Below are 21,659 nucleotides of genomic sequence, written 5' to 3' on the forward strand. Positions count from 1 at the left end.
TTTGGTTAAGAGGAGAGTCTTGTCTGTCGATGCACTAGAAAGTCATTAACAGTTTGCCACTCCTTTCTTAGATGCATGAAGAAGCCGAGGCTGTGCTGGCAACACCACCAAAGCAACCTATAGTTGATACATCTGCTGAATCCTGACCTCATATTTATGATGTCTGTAGATGAATACTATATATATTCATATTTGTGGATTTCCTAAAAGCCTCAGAAAATGCTGACTAACTGGGCAGCCAAGACAGGAGTATCTTCTGTTCCAGCAATTACTGGTACATGCACAGTTGGAACTGCAGACTTCCCTACCAAAACAACTTCCTCTTTTCCCTGTTGAACCCTCTGGGGGTTCGTTGCTCATTACCACAGTTTTAAGAGTTTTAGTTACCATTATATGCAAGAGCCAAGCACTGAATACCTACATAGGTTTTCTATTTTTTCATTTTAAGAGCATAACAGTGGAACAATAATAGGATATGCAGAAGCACCCTTCACACAGTTATTTCTGAATTCTTTTTTTTAGGGTAAATATAAAGATGCCTTGTTTGTTAACTAACTCATGGAAACCAGGAGTCCGTGTCTCTGAGGCTGCACCCTGTTCCACAGTGGGGTGTGCTGTAACTGCTGGTATTAGAGGGAGAACTTTGGCCCTGCCACATTTTTCTTAATATTTGTAACACTACTTCAGAGGTTTGTAACCTCAAAGCAAAAGAAGAGCCTCAACAACCCAGGACTTATAAGTTATTTTTATGTTACTAGACTTGCAACAGTTTGTTTTCTGTCTCTTCAGTTTTGTGGCAATATGTTATTATAGGCTATTTGAACCAATTAAGGTTTTTCACTACAGTTCTTGATTCAAATCAGAATGTCCTCTTATAATTCTGAGTATTTCCCATTTGTAGAATGCACATGTTTTCATTGGACTTCTCATTTTCATCAACTTCCCATATCACCATTTGAAAGAGGAACTTGAACAAGCACTATTGAGACGTAAAGCAAAAGAAAGCAGTAAATAACACTTTGGATCTTCTGAGGAAGAGAGAAGTTTGCCTCTGATTTACACATTCCGTGGGAAAAGAAGAGCCATATTTCCTTTTAAAAAACAATCATTAATGCAACTTGAATTATGATTAAAAATTGTAGTGAAAAGCCTTAAGTACCAAATTTTAAAGCAGCAGTAATTTAATTTTTATATCAGTGTTCTTGTTTTGCACAAACTAAATGCAGTGATAGGTGAGTTTATCAATACAGTAATTGCCTTTATCATATTTGTGAAGTTGTTAGGTTGATGAGGGCAAAGTTTTGTTTATTTGTTTAATTTGTATATGTTTAAAGATATTTGAGAATCTTTACAGGAATTAAACATATATGCAAATTTGTATATAAAAAATAGCATGGCCATCACCATTAGAATGCTTGTAAATGAAAGGATTATCTTTTTTGAGGTCTATATATAAATAGAAAAAATCCAGCTGGACTGATTAGGACCCTTTTTTTAATTCATTTGTTTATACCATTTTTACAGTTACACATCAGCTTTGACACAGTCCTAGTACCTTGATTAATATTTCCCATAGTACAGATCCTTTTTATAACGGGCTTGTTCTTTGAGATCTCTGTAAAGAACCCTGTGAACTAGAAAATGTAACTCACAGAGATACTTTTTGTTTTGTTTTGTTTTTAATTTACTGGCACTGAAAGTTCCAATTGGGATGAAGCATTTCATCTCACTTCATAACACCTCTTTGACTGCACTTCAGTGAATTGTTCTTACATGCACTGTGTAGCAACTTACATTATAACAAAGCAGAAAAGGGCTGTAAGCTGCTGCTTATGTTAAAAAGTGGTTCTTCAGATTTTCTCTCATAAAATCCAAGTGAAAATAAAAATATTTTTTTTAACTTTAATTTATCACTGAACCCAGGTGTTTATTTAAATGTTAACAGTACTTTTAAGAACGTTGCCTGTCACCTTGGTCTTTGGTCTTGGATGATTAAAATGCTTTCCAGAGAACCAAATGTCAGAGTTACTAGACCAAATAGTGGTTAAAAACTCCAAAGGAGGTAATTTAGTAATCTTATTCATAATGGGGTTGACATATTTTAGACATTCATTTTAAACACTACCTCAGTTAATATAGAATATAAAATCTGTGGTTTAATCCCTTAAAAGTTAACAGTAATTCTTTTTTTTGTCATATACACAACTGTCCCCATCCTGGACCCCACTTCACTCATCCATCCCCAAATGAAGTCTTTGTTACTATTAACCTGAACAGTTTCATTGACTATTACTTTGAAAGACATGTATGTATACATTATAATAATTGCCTATAGCACTTAGTTTGGGGAGACAGAGTTTTGTGGTTATAAGTAATCTAAGAAAAAAAATGTCTATACTTAAATGTATAGTGCTATTTGGTTTATCCATGTTTCACTGACAGGTCTAATACGTTTTCAAGTACTCATCTGTATAAAAGTAGACTTTTATGATGAAAAATGCTCACATGCAGTGCCAAGTGATTTACCTTAGTGTTTAAAAATATTAAATTATAGCAGAAAAGATTAGGAATGGTGTCAGTGGTAATAGAAATAATTGAGAAAATCATCTATAAGTAATAGATACTACCAGACTATAAAATACCAAAATAATGTCAATACTGTAGTTTTTCAAGATTTTAGAATTAATCTTAGTCCATATAAATTTGTACTATTGGTAATTATTGAATAATTTGAAAGAATTTGGGCAGTTGTGCTGGTTGTAAACTGAATATCTAATTGTAAAGTGAATTGTCATTTCTAATTGAATTTTTTCAAGAACAGATTTCACTTCACATACTAAGTAAATAATGATAAATAATAAGGAAATTAGAAATTAGTATTAATAATTAAATATGGTCTAAAATTTCTTACACTTTTCTTATTTATACCTAGGTAGATTTGAGGAGAGGAGAGAAGTCTCCCTCATAAAAATTTTCTAATAAAGATGAGTAGCATAAGTACATTCTGTAAGACAGTGACATTAAAAGAGGCTCTTTGGAGGGATATACATTCTTATGCTAGTTTTTCTAACATCATGTGTACAAGTTGTTTTGAAATGGTAGCTTTAATAGTTTTCAGCTCTTTTATCCAGAGCTTGAGATAATTAAAGCTGAGTTTTTCAGGTCATATTTACGGTAGTAAAATGTTCAACAGTGAGGTGTCAGTGCTTATTTAGATTTGTCTACTGCTCTTTATAAATTCTTTTTCATTCCATTCAGAGGATGCCTTTTATCCCTGCATTAAAGCACAGATCAGTGAGCAATAAAAACTAATCAAATTGTCATCTAAATTATAACTGCAATTCTTTTTGCATGGTAAGAGTGAGGTGCTAATTTTGTGTGAGATTAGCTTTGTAAACTACCTTGGGAAAAGTCCTTTGGAATTAAGATTTTCCCCCTTTTGTTTTATGCTTCCAGTGTTGTCTCAAATTCACAATCCATTAAATGTGGGAAAAAAGAAAAGGTAGAATTAACTGAGAGAGTTTTATGAAAAGAGCTGATGGAATAAAAGAGAACATTTCAGGTTTTCCAAAATAGAAGTTGGGAAAGGTCTCCCTTGTCTCCCCCCATTCAGGAAATCCACTATTACCAGCCTAACTTGAAGAGTATCACTACAGTGAGAGTTTCATTATAAAAGAGTACTAGTGAAATAGATAGCAGTGCTTATCAGACAATATTGAAATCTGTGAGAATCTTTCTAGGAACATTCTTTTTTCCTTTTAGTTCCAGGTTCCCAAAGTATTTTTCATTCATAGTAGGTTTATATATATGACTCACACAGCATGTGGATTCCCCGCCCCCTTTGGAGTATTTTTATAATGTAGGTGGAGAGCTGGGCCGCAGCACGCATTAATTGCACATCTTTGATTTTCTTTACAAAATATTTAATTTGAAAAATATAATTTATGCCAAAAAATACCTTGTAATTTTTACCACTGAATAGGTTGATTTAGCACAAAATACAAAGTCTTGGGGCAGAGGAGGGGAGATAAAAAAAATTTTCATAGATAATAGTTGACAAATGTTCCATTCCCAGCCTGGCAGAAACCCTGAAGCTGCATCATAAAACAAATGGTGTAAATTAGTTTTGAGAAGTGGTAAGGGATTGTGAAGAAAATCTCAATGCGCCCTAACCACGTGATATCCTTTTTTTATTTAGTTATAAGCTGCTACATATTTGGAGGTTCTGGTGTTTGTAGGTCACTGAACAGACATTGAAATCTGATTTATATTGTATAACTGTAACATAGAAAGAAAAAGTATTTATATATTTTCCGTAAGAATATTTCATTGAGTTGTGTATAATTTAAAGAAGGTTTGTCCCCAGATGGTTTTGCTCACCTTGATTTTTTTGTGTGTGGTTTTCTTGTTTTTGTATAATGTGTACAGTTTATGTCAAGGGCATTAAAAGCCTCCTGAAGCATAATCTTATCAAAGGGATACATTGTTAATAAAATGTACTTAAAATTCTTAAAACTTGTGTTGTTCTGTTTGAAATTTTAAAACAATCATTGTTGAATTATGAACCACTGAGGCTGTTACATGTGACTCCCAGTAAAAATGATTTTTAGTTTGCACAGATAAGAGCCTAGTTTAGTAACACATTAGTGGCTATTCCAAATGTTTTAAAATATCTGTACTTAAACATTCTTTATGATCTAATCAAACAAATAGCCTTACAGATTTTATTTTCAACTTCAAATAATTATAAAGGGTTTGATAAAATGGGTCTGTCTTTAGATACAACAATTCTGAGTTTTTTGATGAAATGATATACAATGTAAGTGATGAAAGTATGTTGATGACATTTCTGTGAAAGGTATTTGATTGCTCATGCAGCAACTGTCCTGATCAGATGAACTATCAGTACAGCCACCTAGTGGTAAAAGAAAATACCACAAGGGAAATTACCACAGCTGGAGAATAAAATTCAGTGTCAAAGCCAGGTCAAAGCTAGGTTATAGTTGACCAGATGTGGTAAAATGTATGTCTCACTTTCAGAAATGGGTTTGTCTGGACGGAGGGACGCCTGGGTGGCTCAGCAGTTGAGCTCCTGCCTTCAGCCCAGGGCTTGATCCTGGAGACCCGGGATTGAGTCCCACACCAGTCTCCCTGCGTAGAGCCTGCTTCTCTCTCTGCCTGTGTCTCTGCCTCTCTCTGTGTGTCTCTTATGAATAAATAAAATCTTTTAAAAATTTTTGGATAGATTGGTCTTTTTTTATTTTTATTTTATTTTTTTAAGTTTCGCTTATTTGACAGAGAGAGCACAAACAGACGGAGTGGCAGGCAGACGGAGAAGCAGATTCCCTGCAGAACAGGGAGCCCAATTCAGGACTGAATCCCAGGACCCTAGGATCATGATCTGAGCCAAAGGCAGATGCTTAACCGACAGCCACCCAGATTGGTCCTTAGGCACATTTCTGTATATATCATTTTCCCCATTGCCTTCTGCATATGTATGTTGTTCAGTAAAAAATAGTTGGCCCCAAAATAAACTAAAAGCACAATTAATAATCATCATATAACTGATCTTTGAAAAATGTGGACCTAAACTTCAGAAAGTTTGTTTCATTCGAAAAAAAACCTAACTCTTTGGTATATAAAAGTACTCAAAAATAAAGTACTGTCTCAGTCCATTCAGGCTACAATAACAAAACACAGACTGGGTAGCTTACAAACAACAAATCTATTTCTACAGTGCTGGAGGCTGAAAGTCTGAGGCCAGAATGCTAGCACAGTTGAGTGAGGGACCCTCTTCCAGGTTCCACAGTTCTCGTTGTGTCCTTACATAGCAGAAAAAATAAGGAGCCCTCCAGGATCGCCTAATAGCCTTAATCCCAAGTACATGAGGGCTCCAGCCTCCAAACCTAATCAGCTCCCAAAGGCCCCATCTCCTAATACCATAATATTTGGGGGTTAAGATTTCAACATAGAAATTTTGAGGGGTGCAATCATTCAGACTATAGCAACTACTTCTGTATTGATTTCAAAAACCAAAATATATTAGAACTTCGTTTCTTTAATGCTTATCTTAAGGGATTAAGTCAACTGTGTTTGCTTGGTACTTTAAACAATATATTTAGTTGTGTTGTAAATTTTTAACTGCTAATTCTGAAGGACTTTGTTGTATCTCTTCAAGGGTTTCTAAAGTTCTACTTAATGCAAAATGTTTAATAGTTTTGTAAATTCTTTGAGATGAAAGCTAGTTTTCTTTCCACGGAGCTCTTTGAAGAAATACTAGATGTTGTCTAATTCAATTACTTGATTTTCTCAATACACATTCTGGTGGAGAATCAATTTCGCTAGAATCAGCGTTGAGTCAGGTAGGTGCTAGAATGGGAGCAAGAACCTCTGGCCAGTGCATGGTTCTGCTCTGTGGCCAGGCCCTTGCTCTGAGCCTCAGTGATCACAGTACCCTGCACACCATCAAAATACCAATATTTTCAAAGACCCCTGCACACCAAAATACCAGTATTTCCAAAGAGATATTACTAATTTGGCTTTAGGTACTTCAAAAAAAAAAAAAAGTGGGCTCCATGTGTAAGCAGGGCTTAAACTCATGACCCTGAGATTGAGACCTGAGCTGAAATCAAGGGTTGGACACTTACCCCTCTGAGCCATGTAGGCACCCCCAGTCAAAATACCTTCAATTTTTTTTTTTTTAAGATTTTATTTATTCATTCATGAGAGACAGAGAGGCAGAGGGAAAAGCAGGCTCCATGCAGGGAGCCTGATGTGGGACTCGATCCCGGGTCTCCAGGATCACACCCTGGACCAAAGGCAGTGCTAAACCACTGAGCCACTGGGGCTGCCTGGTGAAATACCTTTTAAAGGTGTATTATGGTTACAGTATGAAAAGAAGAGCTTAGAGAAACACAAATATTTGCTGATGAAGTCATGTAAGATTTGCTTCCAGATAGGAGGGAGAGTGGAGAAGGGTATGGATAGGCTAAAACAGCCATGGGTTAGTGGCTGTTAGGGCCAATGATATTATATACAAGGGTTTATTACACGGTTACACTTCTGTGTCATTTGAAATTGTCCGTATTTTTTTTTAAGATTTTATTTATTCATGAAAGACACACAGAGAGGGCAGAGACACAGGCCAAGGGAAAAACAAGCTTCATGCAGGAAGCCCCACATGGGACTCGATCTCGGAACCCCGGGATCATGCCCTGAGCTGAAGGCAGACGCTCAACCGCTGAGCCATCCAGGCATCCCTCCATGAGTACTTTTTTCATCCTAATAATTCTGACACAGGAATACAAATTACAAAGTTTCTGAAGAATGCTTCTTAAAGTAATGCTGTTAAGATGGCATATGGTATTGATAGTTAAGGTTTTAAATATGAATGTGTTTGATGTTATAGGAAAGGGATGTTTAGAGCCAAAACTGTAGTCAGTGACACAAACATAGTTATGTAGCTCAGCATTTCCTGTTGGAATGTTGCTATATTTCAGAAAGGCATCATCTGATTTAGGAGAGTGATTCTCAAAGTGAGTGTGCATCCGAATGCCTCGGAGGAAGCTGATGAAATATGTAGATTTCAGGCCTCATGTCATGGAGATTCTGATGAGGAGGTTGGGAGTGGTATCCAGAAATTTACATTTTCAGTAAGCTCACAAGGTGATTTATTGACTCTACTTACGGTTAGATTTTCATTTCGTTGAGGTAGAGAAAACACGATGCAGTGGTGAAATATTTTAATTACAGCTTTTTGTGACACAAATGACTTCAAGGTTTCATGGGTTATTTTTAAAAGAAAATCTATATAAAAGACACTATTTACAAGTCAGTCTTCACTGCCATTGACATTTCTTTTATTAATTGTATCATGAGAAAGCAACAAATGGGCTGAATGATGACAATACTGGCCCCCAAAGTCATCTGGAAACTATCAGACTAACCAAGATAACTTGTTGTATTATGTTGGCAATACATGACCGTTTTTTTCCAGCCAAAGTTTCAGTTCTGTGTAAGGAAAAAGCTGAATAAACCTAAACAGAAGTCCTAGTTTGTGTTGATATATTTAGGCTAGTTGACCCTTATTTGGAGATGTGGGTCTTCTGCTCTCACTCTTGGTTCCATGGTGGTGATGAACAGTGCTGGGCATTTGGTACCAGAGGCCTAGATGGTGTCATTTCCAGCACAGCAAACAAGGAACTCCTAGTCATCCTTGCTTAGAAATGTGATAAAGTGCTGATGAGTAGAAGGAAGAGAAAGGAACCGGTGTGTATTGAACACCTGTTGTGCATCAGGTGCATCGTATATATTGATTCAAAGAGACAAGGCTGCTGCTGAGAGAATATAGAATTTCCCACTATATAGCTTTTTACAATTATCTCTAAACCATGTCCAACAATGACCTTTCCTTATATTCATTGTTAGCATAATAGGAGTATAAATGAGACCGTGAAGGTTTTCTTGACCCAGACAATTGCAAAGACCAAAGGGGACTAAATGAAAACAGGTCATTTATATATTAGTTCTTAAAAAAAAGAGGAACCATAAAATGTGAATGGAATTTATAATAACGTTTTCTTTTTTCTATTCTGAGGTAGTTGTCAAAAATTATGGTCAAAGACTGATGTCTACCAAGTAGTGTTATCTTGACACAGTCAAGAGTTCCTTGCCAATCCCACTCTTTAACTATAGTAAGCTAAATGGAAATGCAGTTGTGGGAATCTTACTGATTATTCACATGTCTTACCTATCAGATAAGGTCCGTGCCCCCAGGAGGGTTCATTTTACTGCATCAACGAACTACAAATTGTTATCACTTCAAGGCAAGTCTAAAATCTGTTTTACTCTCAAACATCTGTGACTTTTTCATTAAACACACCCAGAATAAATTAACATTGACAACTTATGCTCTAGTAGTAAATCTTCTGTGGCCTTTATCAAAACCTTAAATCTAGTTCCTTTACCCTTAAGATACTGAGCATAGGGGTAAAACTTAAGGGAAATATTTCCTCACTAAAAACTGAACTCCTAGGACCATAGCCACGCTGTCCAGTACTGACTGGGCAAGGTCTATCCGCATGTCAAGTGACCGGCCTGCTGTTGCAAAGGTGAGCCTGGAACACACAGCAGCAAGGTAAGCCTACTTCTGTGACCCTGCCATTTCTACGGCAAGTCTGCCCCAAGGAGAGATGTTAAGTTCCACAGCTTCTGACCTTTGAGACCGAGCCAGACTGTAGAGGTCTCATATGTCAACGGTGACCGCTCACTGGAATTAGGTGCCGAGGCATCTGGTGGTGGAATGGTGCCGTCGATGCTCCTTTTTCGCGTCTATGTAGCATAAAGGCATGCGATGGGTATACTGGTCAGTGGTAGTGTTCACCTTCGTCTAAAAGGGTAATGGAAGACAGGCTGCTACTCCCGCTCGAAGAAGGAGCGGCAAGGCCCAAGGGTATGGCCATTTGCATTTTATATTCTGAACAGAGTTCTGGCTGTGGTGGATTTGTGGGGAGACTGGACTTATCTCCAGACACGGGTGAAGCCACCTGGGATACATAATTCAAACTACTTTCTCCAGCTGGGATTTCTTCTAAGGAGTTCATGCAGTTTTTTTCTAGTGCCGTTAGTAAATTTTCAGATGATGTCAACAGTCCCAGCTGACTTGGGGCTTTCGTGGGTACTGGGACATGGCCACAGGAAGCAGAGTCAGAAGCTGCCTGATTATAGGTAAAGTTCTCAAAACAGATGCAGGGGCCAGGGCCGGAGTAGCTCTCCTCTGCTGGGAGGAGGTAAAGGTAGGTGGGCTTGGCAGCCTCAGGTTCTGTGGGTGACTTCCCAGTGCCTTCGTGCTTGTTTACAACTTCAATAGTGTCTGGAACACAGTCTTTGATATTCATAATTGTTAGGCGAGGATTCTCCTGGAACGGACCAAAAAAGCATGCAAATATTAAGAGTGTGTATGTGTGTGTCAGAGTATACAAAGTATGTGAAATGCACTCAAGGCTTCGGTTTTTGTGTTTCATCCTATCACAAGTTAACTGGGGCCGGTGTTGCAAACCAAAGGATCTCCCCTGTTGGAAGAAATCTCAAAGCTCCAGGCACCCACTTCACGGCTGCGGGAGCCAAGGGGATTGTTGCTTTGTTCTATCTTCCTGAGGAGGTCTAGAAAAGTAGGATGATAGCCCCAACCCCAGGTTAGTCTTTATTTTTTTTTATTTTTAATCAAGGTTTTTATTTTATTTTTTAAATTTTTATTTATTTATGATAGTCACAGAGAGAGAGAGAGAGAGAGAGAGAGAGAGAGGCAGAGACCGAAGCAGACTCCATGCACCGGGAGCCCGACGTGGGATTCGATCCAGGGTCTCCAGGATCGCGCCCTGGGCCAAAGGCAGGCGCCAAACCACTGCGCCACCCAGGGATCCCCAGGTTAGTTTTTAATAGAGAGATGGCACACATACAGTTTCCCAGCATTTACCTTGGATTTTATTAATGACAGAACACTGCTCTTGTAAGGATCTGGAATGTCAGGATAACACTTCTCCTTCATCCTAGAAAACAGTGAAAACTGGACTTGACTTTTAGAATATAGTGACTAGTTAAGACAAGCGTGGAGTCCCGTTCCCGGGTCCCAGTCCTTGCTCTGTCACTTGCTAACTTGGGCAGACTGCTTAGCTCCCCTGTGCTTACATCTACTCATTGACTCAGTGGAGATAATTCCGGCGCTCACGGTGGTGGTGGTGTGAGGACTGAGGAGATGTATGGAAAGCCCCTGGACTACTGCCAAGCGCACAGTAGGCGCACTACCGGTCTTAGCTACGGTTCTTTTTTTTTTTTTCTTAAGATTTTATTTATTCATGAGAGACACAGATTGAGAGAGAGAGAGAGAGAGAGAGAGAGAGAGAGGCAGACACACAGGCAGAGGGAGAAGCAGGCTCCATGCAGGGAGCCTGACAGGGGACTCGATCCCAGGACTCCAGGATCACGACCTGGGCCAAAGGCAGGCGCTAAACCACTGAGCCACCCAGGGATCCCCCTTTAGCTACCGTTCTTGAACAGGCTTTGAGATATTTTCAAATGGCTATTGTTTTCCTTATGTATTGACCTGGAAAAGCAAAACTCTTCTAAAAATGTCGTATTTTCAACTGTCTCTGCCCTTTGCCTCTTCAGCACCTTCTCTCATTATTCAATGTGATTTCTAGCTTCCTAAACTCCTGTCTAGATTTTACCCCCCTCTTTCTTCTTGGATAAAAATCTTCCCCACACACTTACCACTGACTTTTCAAGTAGCATAGGATCATGATGAGCAAAATGCAGAAAATCATAGGGAGTATGATACGTATCAGCATAGGGGCTGGAGAAGAGAACAGAAAGTGGTATTTTCAATGAGTACTTTTCCCTCCTCAAAGGAACAAAAGTTAAAGATTGAGATGAATTTTACTGTTATTCCTCAAAAGTCTATTTATGCAAGATTCAAAAAAATTTTTTAAGTTATTTATTTAAGAGAGCAAGCAAGAGCCTGAGCAGGAGGGAAGGTCAGAGGGGGAGAGGGGGAGGGAGAGAGAGAGAGAGCACGGGAGTAGGGGAGGGGCAGAGGGAGGAGAAGCAGGCTCCCCACTAAGCAAGGAGCCCGATGTGGGGGGATGTGGGGCTCCATCCCAGGACCCCAGAACCGTGGCCTGAGCCCAAGGCAGATGCTTAACCTATTCAGCCCCCCTGGGCACCCCTTGTTCCCTCTTCTAACAAATTGGATCACTGCTTCCAATTGTTCACTGCCTCCTTGTGTTAAAATCATAGTCCCCACCTCTGCCAAAGCCTCACAGGTGGGTATACACCAGGGCCCTTGACTGGGGGTAGGGAGGGTGGGAGGGGGTGTCGGTCACATGACTATTCGGCCAGTGGGCTGGTAGTAGTTGTAATCCTAGTCGCTGCTCTAGGTGCTCTTGCCAGAGCTGGGTTTAATTAGGGGATGGGGACAGGGTAGCTAATGTGGAATTTGGTAAGGGGGGGCAGGCGTGGGTAGATGCCCAACCCGGTGCTGCGAGGTGGCACAGGGGGCTAGAGGCAGGGACACCCAGGGGGAAGAGGAGCCAAGCAAGCCCCTCAACAACAGGCTTACAGTGAACCCCGAGGGCGGGGAGGGGAGGGAAACACTCCTGTCCACTCCACTAAAGAACACTTTGCTCTCAGATCTGAGCTTTTGACAATTATAACCCATTTCAAGATTTGGTGAAGTTGTAGAGTTAGGACGCATTTGAGAACAAGCCCGGGGACCTAACCACGGCAGTTTCCAAGTCGCAGACTGGCGCGGCTAAACTCTTTATTGAAATGCAATACTTGTGTTTGGGAAGGTGCTCATCAAGGAAGCTCGAGGGATGAATTCTCACACGCCGACAACAGCCATGTGATGGGACCCCGGAGAGAAACAGAACAGGATCACACTCCCCAGAGGGCCCGCGTGCCGCCCCGTCCAGTCGTGACCCCCTCCCCAGGTAACCACTGTCTGGTGGGCATTTGCCTCTCTCTGTAACGGACCCACAGCCCCCACAGCCCCCACAGCAGGGGTCGGGGCTGCCTTCCATCAGGCAGCAAGGCAGTGGTGAGAGTCGCCCACGTGATCTTTGTCACTGCAGGATGTCATTTTCATTGCTGTGATTATGCAGGAATGTATTTTCCTTTTTAATAATAACCAATATAATCCACAGAGTCACAGCCAAGGCTAAGGGAGGTTTAGCATGTAGAAGAGAGACAGATGAAACCTAGAAAATATACTGGAGGTAAAGATAATCATTTGTATTATATATGTGTGCGTGTACACACACACACACACACACACACACACACACACACACAGTCCTCTACCAGCTAAATAAATCCCAAAGCTGGAATAAAAATAGCCTGAAAATAAATTTAAATATTTCAAATGTACCCCAGGCAGCAAATAATGCAAATCATTGACTGAAATCTCAGTGTGACTCTGAGAGTTGGAAACCTGAGGAGTGGGCATTGCGTGGTGGCCCGACCTGCTGGCAGAGTCACCTGCCTGCTGAGTGGCGGCTGTCCTCAGCCCCGGTCAGCGCCCCAGGGCCAGCAGCTCTACCTGCTGCACCATCCTGAGCCCACAGTGCCACCCCCAGCAAAGGGACCCTGCCCTGAGCCCTGAGGACCAAGGACCGAGGACAGAGCCAGGGCCCCTGGTAACTGCAGGCAGCGGGGAGGAGTGTCTTCCACGATCCACCATGTGATACCCACTGCCCCCCTTTCCTCCATCAGGATCCATTTGGCTGCAGGTCTGTGTTTACCTTGACAATCTAACTGACCGTCAACTGGTTCCCACCGTGCTCCCCGCCCTCTTCTCTCTCTTTCAAGCCACATGCATTTTGAAAAGTGTATCTCTCTCTCTCTTTTTTAAAAAGATTTTATTTATTTATTCATGAGAGACACAGAGACAGAAGCAGAGACACAGGCAGAGGGAGAAGCAGGCTCCTCACAGGGAGCCCGATGGGGGACTTGATCCTGGGACCCCAGGATCATGACCTGAGCCAAAGTCAGATGCTCAACCTCTGAGCCCACCCAGGAGTCCAGAAAAGTGGATCTCTTGAGGTCACTTTCCCCCACCAATCAGCAAACACCAGGCCCCTCCCCAGCCAACCCCACCTCTACTCTCTCAACTGCCTCCAGAAACACAAAGTCAGGAGGCAGCGGTTTTGCCAGGGCGGGGAACCAGCCAGAAGGCCGGCCTGCAGACAGCAGCTCTGCCGAGGAGAGCAGGTTTGGGGCTCTTCGAAGTGGACAGAAAACCATGCCTTCTGTGATTTTCAAACCATTTTGGGACCAAGTTCCAAGTGTGCCTTAGGGCCACCGTGGCCCACCAGAGAAAGGTTCCAGGTCATAAGCCAGTCAGACCGGCCCCACTGTTTCCTACTTAAGGTAGTGGGATTTTGCATAACAGTCTTCCTGAAACAGAGTCGCATGTAGAGAGTGAGAGACAGAAAGAGAAGAAAGGCCTAAAAGCTCGTGATCTGGTCAAAGCCCACGGCAGCAGGTGCGTGACCCCTTAGTTTCCAGCGGTATCTAAGGGAAGCGGTTTGATTTGGGAAAACTCACAGTATTCATCGGGAGTCGTGACCTTTGTGAAAGCGCCATGGGGGCCCTCGCCCACAGCGCTGTACGGGGTGACCAGGAACTCATAGAAGGATTCTGGCTGGAGGTTTCCCACGACGAACATCTTTTGTTTTGGGTCGTCAATTTTGTACTTGCAACACACTGAATCATCTGTCATTTAAAAAAAAAATCATTTTCAAGAAAGATAACATTAAGAGTGAGAGAGAGAGATGATCTTGTGACAGGGCTGGGGGCTAATATTCTTGTCTCAATGCGGTCAACATCGTAAACCCATCAAAAACTAAATCATAACTTCATCACTCTGGGTCACTGGTAACATTTCTAGGAGATGGCAAGCAAAGCAGAGCAACCACTGAACAAGGGACGCTGGGCATCCAGAAAGAGCACACAAGTCTGCCGGACCCCGTAAGAGCTGAGAGAGACTTTAAAAATTGTAATATTTTAAAAATATTGTTAAGGTTATTACATTGTAATAACCTTAAACAAATCAAAGGAGAAAAAAACAAAAGGAGTTAGCAAGAAAAGTTTCATAACTGGCAGGTTTTCTTAAGGCGCTGATGGTCCTCAAATGCTTCCAGAACTACCAGGCATGGTGTTTTAAGGAAGTTAAAATACGGACCCTGCCCTCTGGCCCACTGTTCTGTTGAAGAACACGTTGGGCCATAAAAGCCTGCAAGAACAGGTCATGGCCATGGTCACACGTGGCCACCTTGCTTTCTTTTTCTTTTTTAAAAAAGATTTTATTTATTCATGAGAGAGAGAGAGCACAAGCAGGGGGAGCAGCAGAGGGAGAGGGAGAAGCAGGCTCCCCGCTGAAAGGGAGCCCCAGGACCCCGGGATCATGACCTGAGCCAAAGGCAGACACTTAACTGAGCCACCCAGGCGTCATGACCACCTTTCCGACGGTTTTGCATAGTGAGGGCTTGAAAGAGTGAACAGAAACGTCACCTGAAAGAACTGCCTTTTCAGATCCTGGGTGGCACTGCCCCGCCTTGGATTTCAGGTAGACGTGGTACCCTCGGATAAAACTGGGCTGGGATTCAGTGGAATAATCCTTCCAACTCAGAGTGAAGGAGTGGGAGGTCAGGTTACTCATGACCACTCGAGGGTTGTCCGAAGGAGCTGGAAGGCAGGCGGGGTAAGGAGAGTCATCACCTGGAAACATTCTCACGGCACTCGTGTAAACTAAAAGTAGGGCCACAACCAAGTCCGGAGCCCGGGGGCACTTAAGCCAGTTCACGGGTTTTCTCTTTTTCTCTGGGGTATTCGTGCCTTGACATCATTTGCGTGGGAAAGAGCTGAGCCATCTTCCTGTCCAAGCCCGGCCTTTCACGGGTGAAGAAAGGGACCGCCAGAGACCCTCAAGAGCTCGCACGAGGTCACGCAGCGGGAAAGGGAATAAAGGGTTCCTTCCACTTCATTCTGCTCTTGAACTCGAAATAGTGTTTGACAGAGAGGACCCTGCCAGAGAACGGACTGCAGAGGGCATTTGAGGAACTCCGGTTCCCAGGCTGTGACAATGCCAAGCCATCCGAGTGTCACTCAAACCATCCGAGAGCATTTATTCTGAAGGCTTCCGGAGCCTGTTGTGCACACACGTGTGTGCACACAGACACGCGCACCACCAACACCCCTCCTGCGGGTCTCAGAGGGCACCCTCGATCGGAGATTGGGAGAGGTGACCTGATGCAAGGTGCAAGGCGGGGAGGTCCCAGGGGCCCAGAGTTCAGTGGGATCGAAATTGCCTTCCACTGCTGGCGGAATCACAGTGAAATTTCGGGATGGGGGGGGGGGCAGTGGTTTCACAACAGGTGTCAAAAATCTTAAAAATTGTAAAAGGAATGAGAAACTAAAGTCAAACCTTTGGACTCAAGTATGCTGAGACTTCCTCTATAAACCATCACCATGGATATGGATGGAGATTTCGCTCAAGTGATGGTGACTCAGGGCATGAGAGATTGGGCGAAGGATAAGAGAGACTGGGCGCTGCAGGTGGAAAGGTACCTGACGACGAATTTTGTGGCTTATAGTTGAAAACCACTGTAATCATCCTAAATGTCCACTGACAGGTGACTTGACACATGCAAACAATTAAACACCTTGCAGTGACGTAAATAATATTTAGTGACATGAGTCAAACCTGCCTAGACTAAGATCCCACCCTTATTTAAAAATGTGTATCTGTACAGAGGGAGAAGGAATACCTGGTTATACACCAAATACTTACTCTGGGCATCTGCCTTCGGGTGGCGACATCGGCAGTGAGCTTGTTTTCTTCTTTGGTATGACATTTTATAAACGGTTTACAGTTTATGATTTAAAGTCATTTTTTAAACCCGATTTCCAGAATCAATGGGACACTGAAAATCAGGAAAGGTGCGGAGACATCCCCGACCGCACAGCTGGGGTCCCTGCATCTTTCTGAACGACCCTGCCCCCGGCCCCGTGTTATGCCGTAAACTTACCCAGCTCCTGGGAGTATCCTGTTTTTTTCTCTAATAGATAAGGAACCATTTCTGTAGAAATTCCATAAATTCTGAAGTTGTAGCGGACCCCTGGTCTAAAAGCATCTAAGGAAGAAAGGTCAACAGATTTTCAGTAACACAGAGTGACATTCTCTTTATTTCTGAAAAGGAGCAGAATGAGAAATGAACTGGCGTCTCCTACGTAATCCCTCCTCAGGATTTCTGCGCTCCTCTCCACCATCCCCCCCGCCTCCGGTGGCCTCGGCGGCGTCCACTGTCTGCAGCGGCCTGTCCTCCACGCCGTGCTCTGCCACGAGAGCCCTCACGCCCTCTTGTCCGCATGCATGAAACCGGGCGGGGAGTTCAGCCAGATGCAGAAAACCGTTTTAAAGTCTCTTGGACTCCAAATCCCCTCCACTGACTTGTCTTCTCTCGCTGCCCCTGCCCCTCCCCGAAAGCTGAGCATCTGGAAGGCTTTGCTGGCACTTCCTGGCTTTCCCCTCGCACCTGCCCTTCTGCAATCCATCTCCAGCACGACGCTGCTCTAGCCAAGGGCCACCTCACTTCCTCACCCCCACCAGCCACAGAATGCCCTCCCCCGGGGCCGCGGGCACCCTCTGGACACTGGCAAGTCCCACATCTTTATCTTGAACCCAGCAGATGGCGCTGCTGACCCCTCCACTCAAGCCATGAACCTATGCTTCCTTGACTTGGCTAAACTAGGAACCTTGAAATGACAACTCCAGGGCGGAAGGTGAGAGGTCAGGGTCTATTTTTTCCCACTGAAAGTGAAGGAGTTGACGACTGACTCCTAAACTCTATGTCCTAAATGTCTCCCAAATCCATACGTGTCTTTGCTTTTGTAAGAGCTCTCTGGAGAGGCAGGGTTGTAATGTCCCTTTGCCACTCATTTGAGACCACTGATTTCAAGGCACCAATTCATAAACAACATGAAAACCCATCCCAGGGTTTGCCTTAGGTCCAGACAATCTCTGTAAAAGTAGACTGAAGGCCAAATCTGAGGCCACATCCTTGTAAATTCTGAACTCCTAGCACCCATGCTGGGTCGGTCATTTCAAAATTATTAGTTTGGCACAAACTGTGAGATGGGCCAGAGGTCCCAGATGAACTTGCTCCGAGGTGGAGGGAACGAGATGGCAATACGCAGGCTTCTTACCTGAGCTAATAACTGTGCTTGTGGTGTTGGGACCTAGGTGTTTCCACTGGAGGTCACAGAGCGGGTCCCGGGGACGGTCACACCACTCCACAATGTAGCCCGTGATGTTTCCTGGTTGGGGTTTCCATGACAGAGAGAATCCATCTTCTGTGCCTTTGACTCTTTCTTCCTCAACTTCTTCTGTGCATTACAAATAGAGCCATGCTTCAGACATAAGCCATCGTACGTGTTTAAAAAGGGGTCAAAGACGACAATCAACTTGAACGTGCACTGTCTCTGACAGTTAAGAGCCCTATCACTTCAATGGCTACAGAAGCTTGGGGGAGAGCAGGATAATGTTTCCCAGCAAATATTCACTTGGGCCCTCCGGAGGTCTCTTGTCCTAATCTTCTGAGACCCAGCGAGACTTCAGTCGCTGAAACAAGGGTCACAGCAAAGTACTGCCAGCAGGACAAGTCCAGCTTCCAAAGCTTGCTTTGTGACCCTTGAGCTAAGAAGAGGTTTAAGATTTTTTTTAAAGCTGCAAAAAACAAAGACTATAGGATATAGAACAGAGGCCGGGTGATCCGTGAAGCCTAAAATACTTACTATCTTTCCCTTTACTCACAAAGTTGCTGTCCCCACATCTGGTACTTGCTACTTTCAAATAATACCTGTTGAACAAATGAGTAGTATGTCTTCATTCCCGCCATGTGACGCTGGCTGCTCCTGAGCTAACTACTTCTGTGATGTTAGGGGTAGAAAGTGAGCGAGTCCATCAAAAGAAAAAGAAGTTCGGACATGTCCTAAGTTGGATCATGTGGAGATGTGCACGCTAACTCGTGACCAACGCCGCCACCTCAACGTACTTTCTGCACCAGGGTAGTTTTCTACTGAAAGCAAGATCTCCAGGGACTCCCAGTCCTACTGACTGCAAGCAGAGTCACCCTATACCTTGGGGGATGAGCATTTCTCCTATTTCCCGGGGCTGCCTTCATAGCCTGCCACTGTTAATAAGGCAGTGGTCCCCGCTGGTAGCTCCACGGACAGCGGAGATAGACCAAGGAGTGGGCCTGCAGGCAGCTGCTCAGAAAAAAAAAAAAAAAAAAAAAATGAGGACCAAATACTGCATGGCTGAGACTTACACTGAAAATTTACTCATTATTTATCTGCCATTTGAATTTAACTGGGCACCCTGTATTTTTTTCGGCCCTCCTAATTACAGCTGGACATGGGGGTGAAAGCACAGGGCTATTAATTTTTCCAGTTACTACCCAGCCAGGGACACCTAAAGGAATGTGTAGCTCTAGGTGTAAGACAAAGGGTTCCCCGTGAGGGCCTCTGTATGTGCCACCTCTGTGGCCTCCTTGTCTTCTTCCATGAAAGAAAGAAATTTCTTTCACAACAAAGCTGGCATTTTTCGCTTTCCTTATTCACACTGGCTAAAATGTCGTCCCGAACTCAGAATCCTAACCCTTATCATACTGCCTTTTGAAAACTGCAAATAGTGCTCGCTTCGGCAGCACATATACTGAAAACTGCAAATATGTTTTGAGAAGTGGAGACAGAGGAGGGAAGGAGAAAGGAAATTTTTTTTTCAGTCATTCGGACTCTAGTATGAATTAGTTTAACCTTAACATTTGGCCTTTTAGTGCAACAGGGATTTTTTTAGACTGTAGTGATTTAAGAACATGGGCCACTTAGGGAAGGCTGGATAGAGCCTCACTGGAGAAGATATGGGGACCTGAGGGCAGGGTGTGGGGAAGGAAAGTAGGGTAGATAGAGAAGGCCCCCAAACAGCTGATAGTGCTCATCAGTGTTATTTGGACGGTGCTTCACGCAAGGCAGTGTTTCTGTAACTATCAGCTCCTCCAAGGTGAATGAAATGCTCACTTTTCCTGTTCTTATCCGAATGAAGACAAAATACAACTTTTCACTTTCTTTTCTAATGCAGTTCTTGACAAGCAAAGGTCATGTTAAGTAACTCCTTAGTTTTTCTTCTGTGCCACCATCCAGATTTCTTTTTTTTACTTGATGCACTGGATAGTTTTTTTAAGATTTTATTTATTTATTCACGAGAGACAGAGAGAGAGAGGCAGAGACGCAGGCAGAGGAAGAAGCAGGCTCCCTGCCCCAGGAACTCGATCCCAGGACCTCGGGATCACAACCCAAGCCAAAGGCCTAGACACTCAAGCACTGAGCCACCCAGGTGCCCCACACACACTGGGTAGTTCTTCAAAAATAAATAAACCACCACCACCTAGTGATCCAGCCTTCTCAGCCCAAATCAAAGGCTAACTAGGAAGAGAAGTGGAACCCAACGTGCCGCAACCCCATGAGCAGGAAGCCCCACGAGCAGGAAGAAGGGCGCTACGGCCGGTGCGGAATGCCCGTCGCAGAGCCTGTGGGTGCGTGTTGGGGGTGGGCAGTGGGTCCGGTCTCTTCTCTCCGCTGTCCCAGGGACGTGGGTCAAGTGGCCACTGATTGCACGTCAGGTCATTTCTGCCCTGTCTGGTGTCTCACAGGCTAGTGGCCAGTGGCCGTATTTCATCTTACAGCTTCAGCGAAGCCTTCTGGAAAGATGATGGCCAAATATTGCACAGCATAATAAACGCAGGCCCAAAGCGTGTTTCCAGCAACTCCGGCTCTCAGGGGAGGCTTGCGAATTGGCGGCGTGTTTCCTCGAGCAAAGGTGGGCTAATTCTCCGAGCCCGTGGGAGCGTCTCAGGCGGCAGTGTCCTGGGACACCGAACCCCCATTCTCCCCACGCCGAGGGGGTCTGTCCCAGGAAAGCCGCAGCTGAGCTTAGACAGAGGAAAACGACTAGCAGCGTTTGGCAGCAAGATGTTTGTCCCCCCACTGGGGTGACTGCCTTTCCAGTTTGTCCACGCCTCCTGGATGGCATCCCTCATGCTCTCCCAGAGGATAGAAACAGAACGAGGGCAGCCCGGGTGGCCCAGTGGTTTAGCGCCGCCTTCAGCCCAGGGCGTGACCCTGGAGACCCAGGATCGAGGCTCCCTGCGTGGAGCCTGCTTCTGCCTCTGCCTGTGTCTCTGTCTCTCTTTCTCTGTGTGTCTCTCATGAATAAATAAAAATTAAAAAAAAAAGAAAAAGAAACAAAACGAAACTCACCATCTCCAGGATCTCCAGAGACCACGAGGACCGAGGCGGGGGACGTGCCCACACTGTTATTGGCCGTCACGTGGATCTGGTAAGCACGCTGGTCGAGGGTTAGTTCTGTGCGGTTGGCGGGGGCCGGAACGGACAGGAGCTGCAATCCAGACGGTCTGTCCAGATCTTCGACGACGATGTTATAGAACAGGATCTCCCCATTGGCCTGCAATCTTGAGAGTGGCTGAAAAAAAATGGATAATCATTTCAAAATGGGCTTTCCTTTGAAAGGAGCTTGTATAATTACTTTTTCATCTTTTCTGTCCATCAGTTGCCTTACACACACACACACACACACACCAAATTTTTAAAAAAGGCTTAGGGCACCCGGGTGGCTCAGTCAGTTAGGCACCTGCCTTCGGCTCAGGTCATGATCCCGGGGTCCTGGGATCAAGGCCCGTGTCGGGCTCTCTGCTCAGCGGGGAGTCTGCTTCTCCCTCTCCCTCTAACTCATACACTCTCCTCTAACCCCCCTAACTCATGCGCTCTCTCGCTCTCTCAAATAATAAATAAGTGTTTAAAAATAGCTTAATTAACAAAATAACACTCTAAACCAAGCTTGAAGTCAGGCATCCCAGTCCAACTGAAGCTGAGTAGAGAAGAGGACCATTTGGGCTCCTCAAGAGCATGTGTCCAGAGAAGAGTGAGCAGGCCGGAGGAGGAGGGCTCTCTTCAGCCTGGTAAGAAAGGTGTCCGTGGGCACCATGAGGAGACAGGAGCAGACCCTGGAGGGAGCAGCCTGGCCC

The 21,659-nt window shown here is 43.9% G+C and overlaps 2 protein-coding genes across 9 annotated transcripts in view; one reads left to right on the plus strand and one right to left on the minus strand.

Annotated features, from left to right (window-relative positions):
* Positions 1–4,515, plus strand: part of RICTOR (RPTOR independent companion of MTOR complex 2) — a 117,375-nt gene extending 112,860 nt beyond the window's left edge. For all 4 annotated transcript variants that reach the window (XM_038535257.1, XM_038535258.1, XM_038535259.1 and 1 more), the window contains one exon: positions 72–4,515. In XM_038535257.1, the coding sequence (XP_038391185.1) occupies positions 72–146 (75 nt within the window). In that variant the 3' untranslated portion in view covers positions 147–4,515. The remainder of the gene's footprint in view (positions 1–71) is intronic.
* A 3,212-nt stretch (positions 4,516–7,727) lies between these two features.
* The window catches only part of OSMR (oncostatin M receptor), a 50,571-nt gene continuing 36,639 nt past the window's right edge, over positions 7,728–21,659 (minus strand). For all 5 annotated transcript variants that reach the window (XM_038535269.1, XM_038535267.1, XM_038535268.1 and 2 more), the window contains 8 exons: positions 20,875–21,097; positions 17,764–17,943; positions 16,587–16,691; positions 15,070–15,243; positions 14,104–14,271; positions 11,269–11,350; positions 10,475–10,547; positions 7,728–9,917 (listed from right to left, as the gene is read on the minus strand). In XM_038535269.1, the coding sequence (XP_038391197.1) occupies positions 9,366–9,917; positions 10,475–10,547; positions 11,269–11,350; positions 14,104–14,271; positions 15,070–15,243; positions 16,587–16,691; positions 17,764–17,943; positions 20,875–21,097 (1,557 nt within the window). In that variant the 3' untranslated portion in view covers positions 7,728–9,365. The remainder of the gene's footprint in view (positions 9,918–10,474; positions 10,548–11,268; positions 11,351–14,103; positions 14,272–15,069; positions 15,244–16,586; positions 16,692–17,763; positions 17,944–20,874; positions 21,098–21,659) is intronic.

The sequence above is a fragment of the Canis lupus genome, chromosome 4 (genome assembly GCF_011100685.1).
Source record: "Canis lupus familiaris isolate Mischka breed German Shepherd chromosome 4, alternate assembly UU_Cfam_GSD_1.0, whole genome shotgun sequence".
Lineage (NCBI taxonomy): Eukaryota > Metazoa > Chordata > Mammalia > Carnivora > Canidae > Canis > Canis lupus.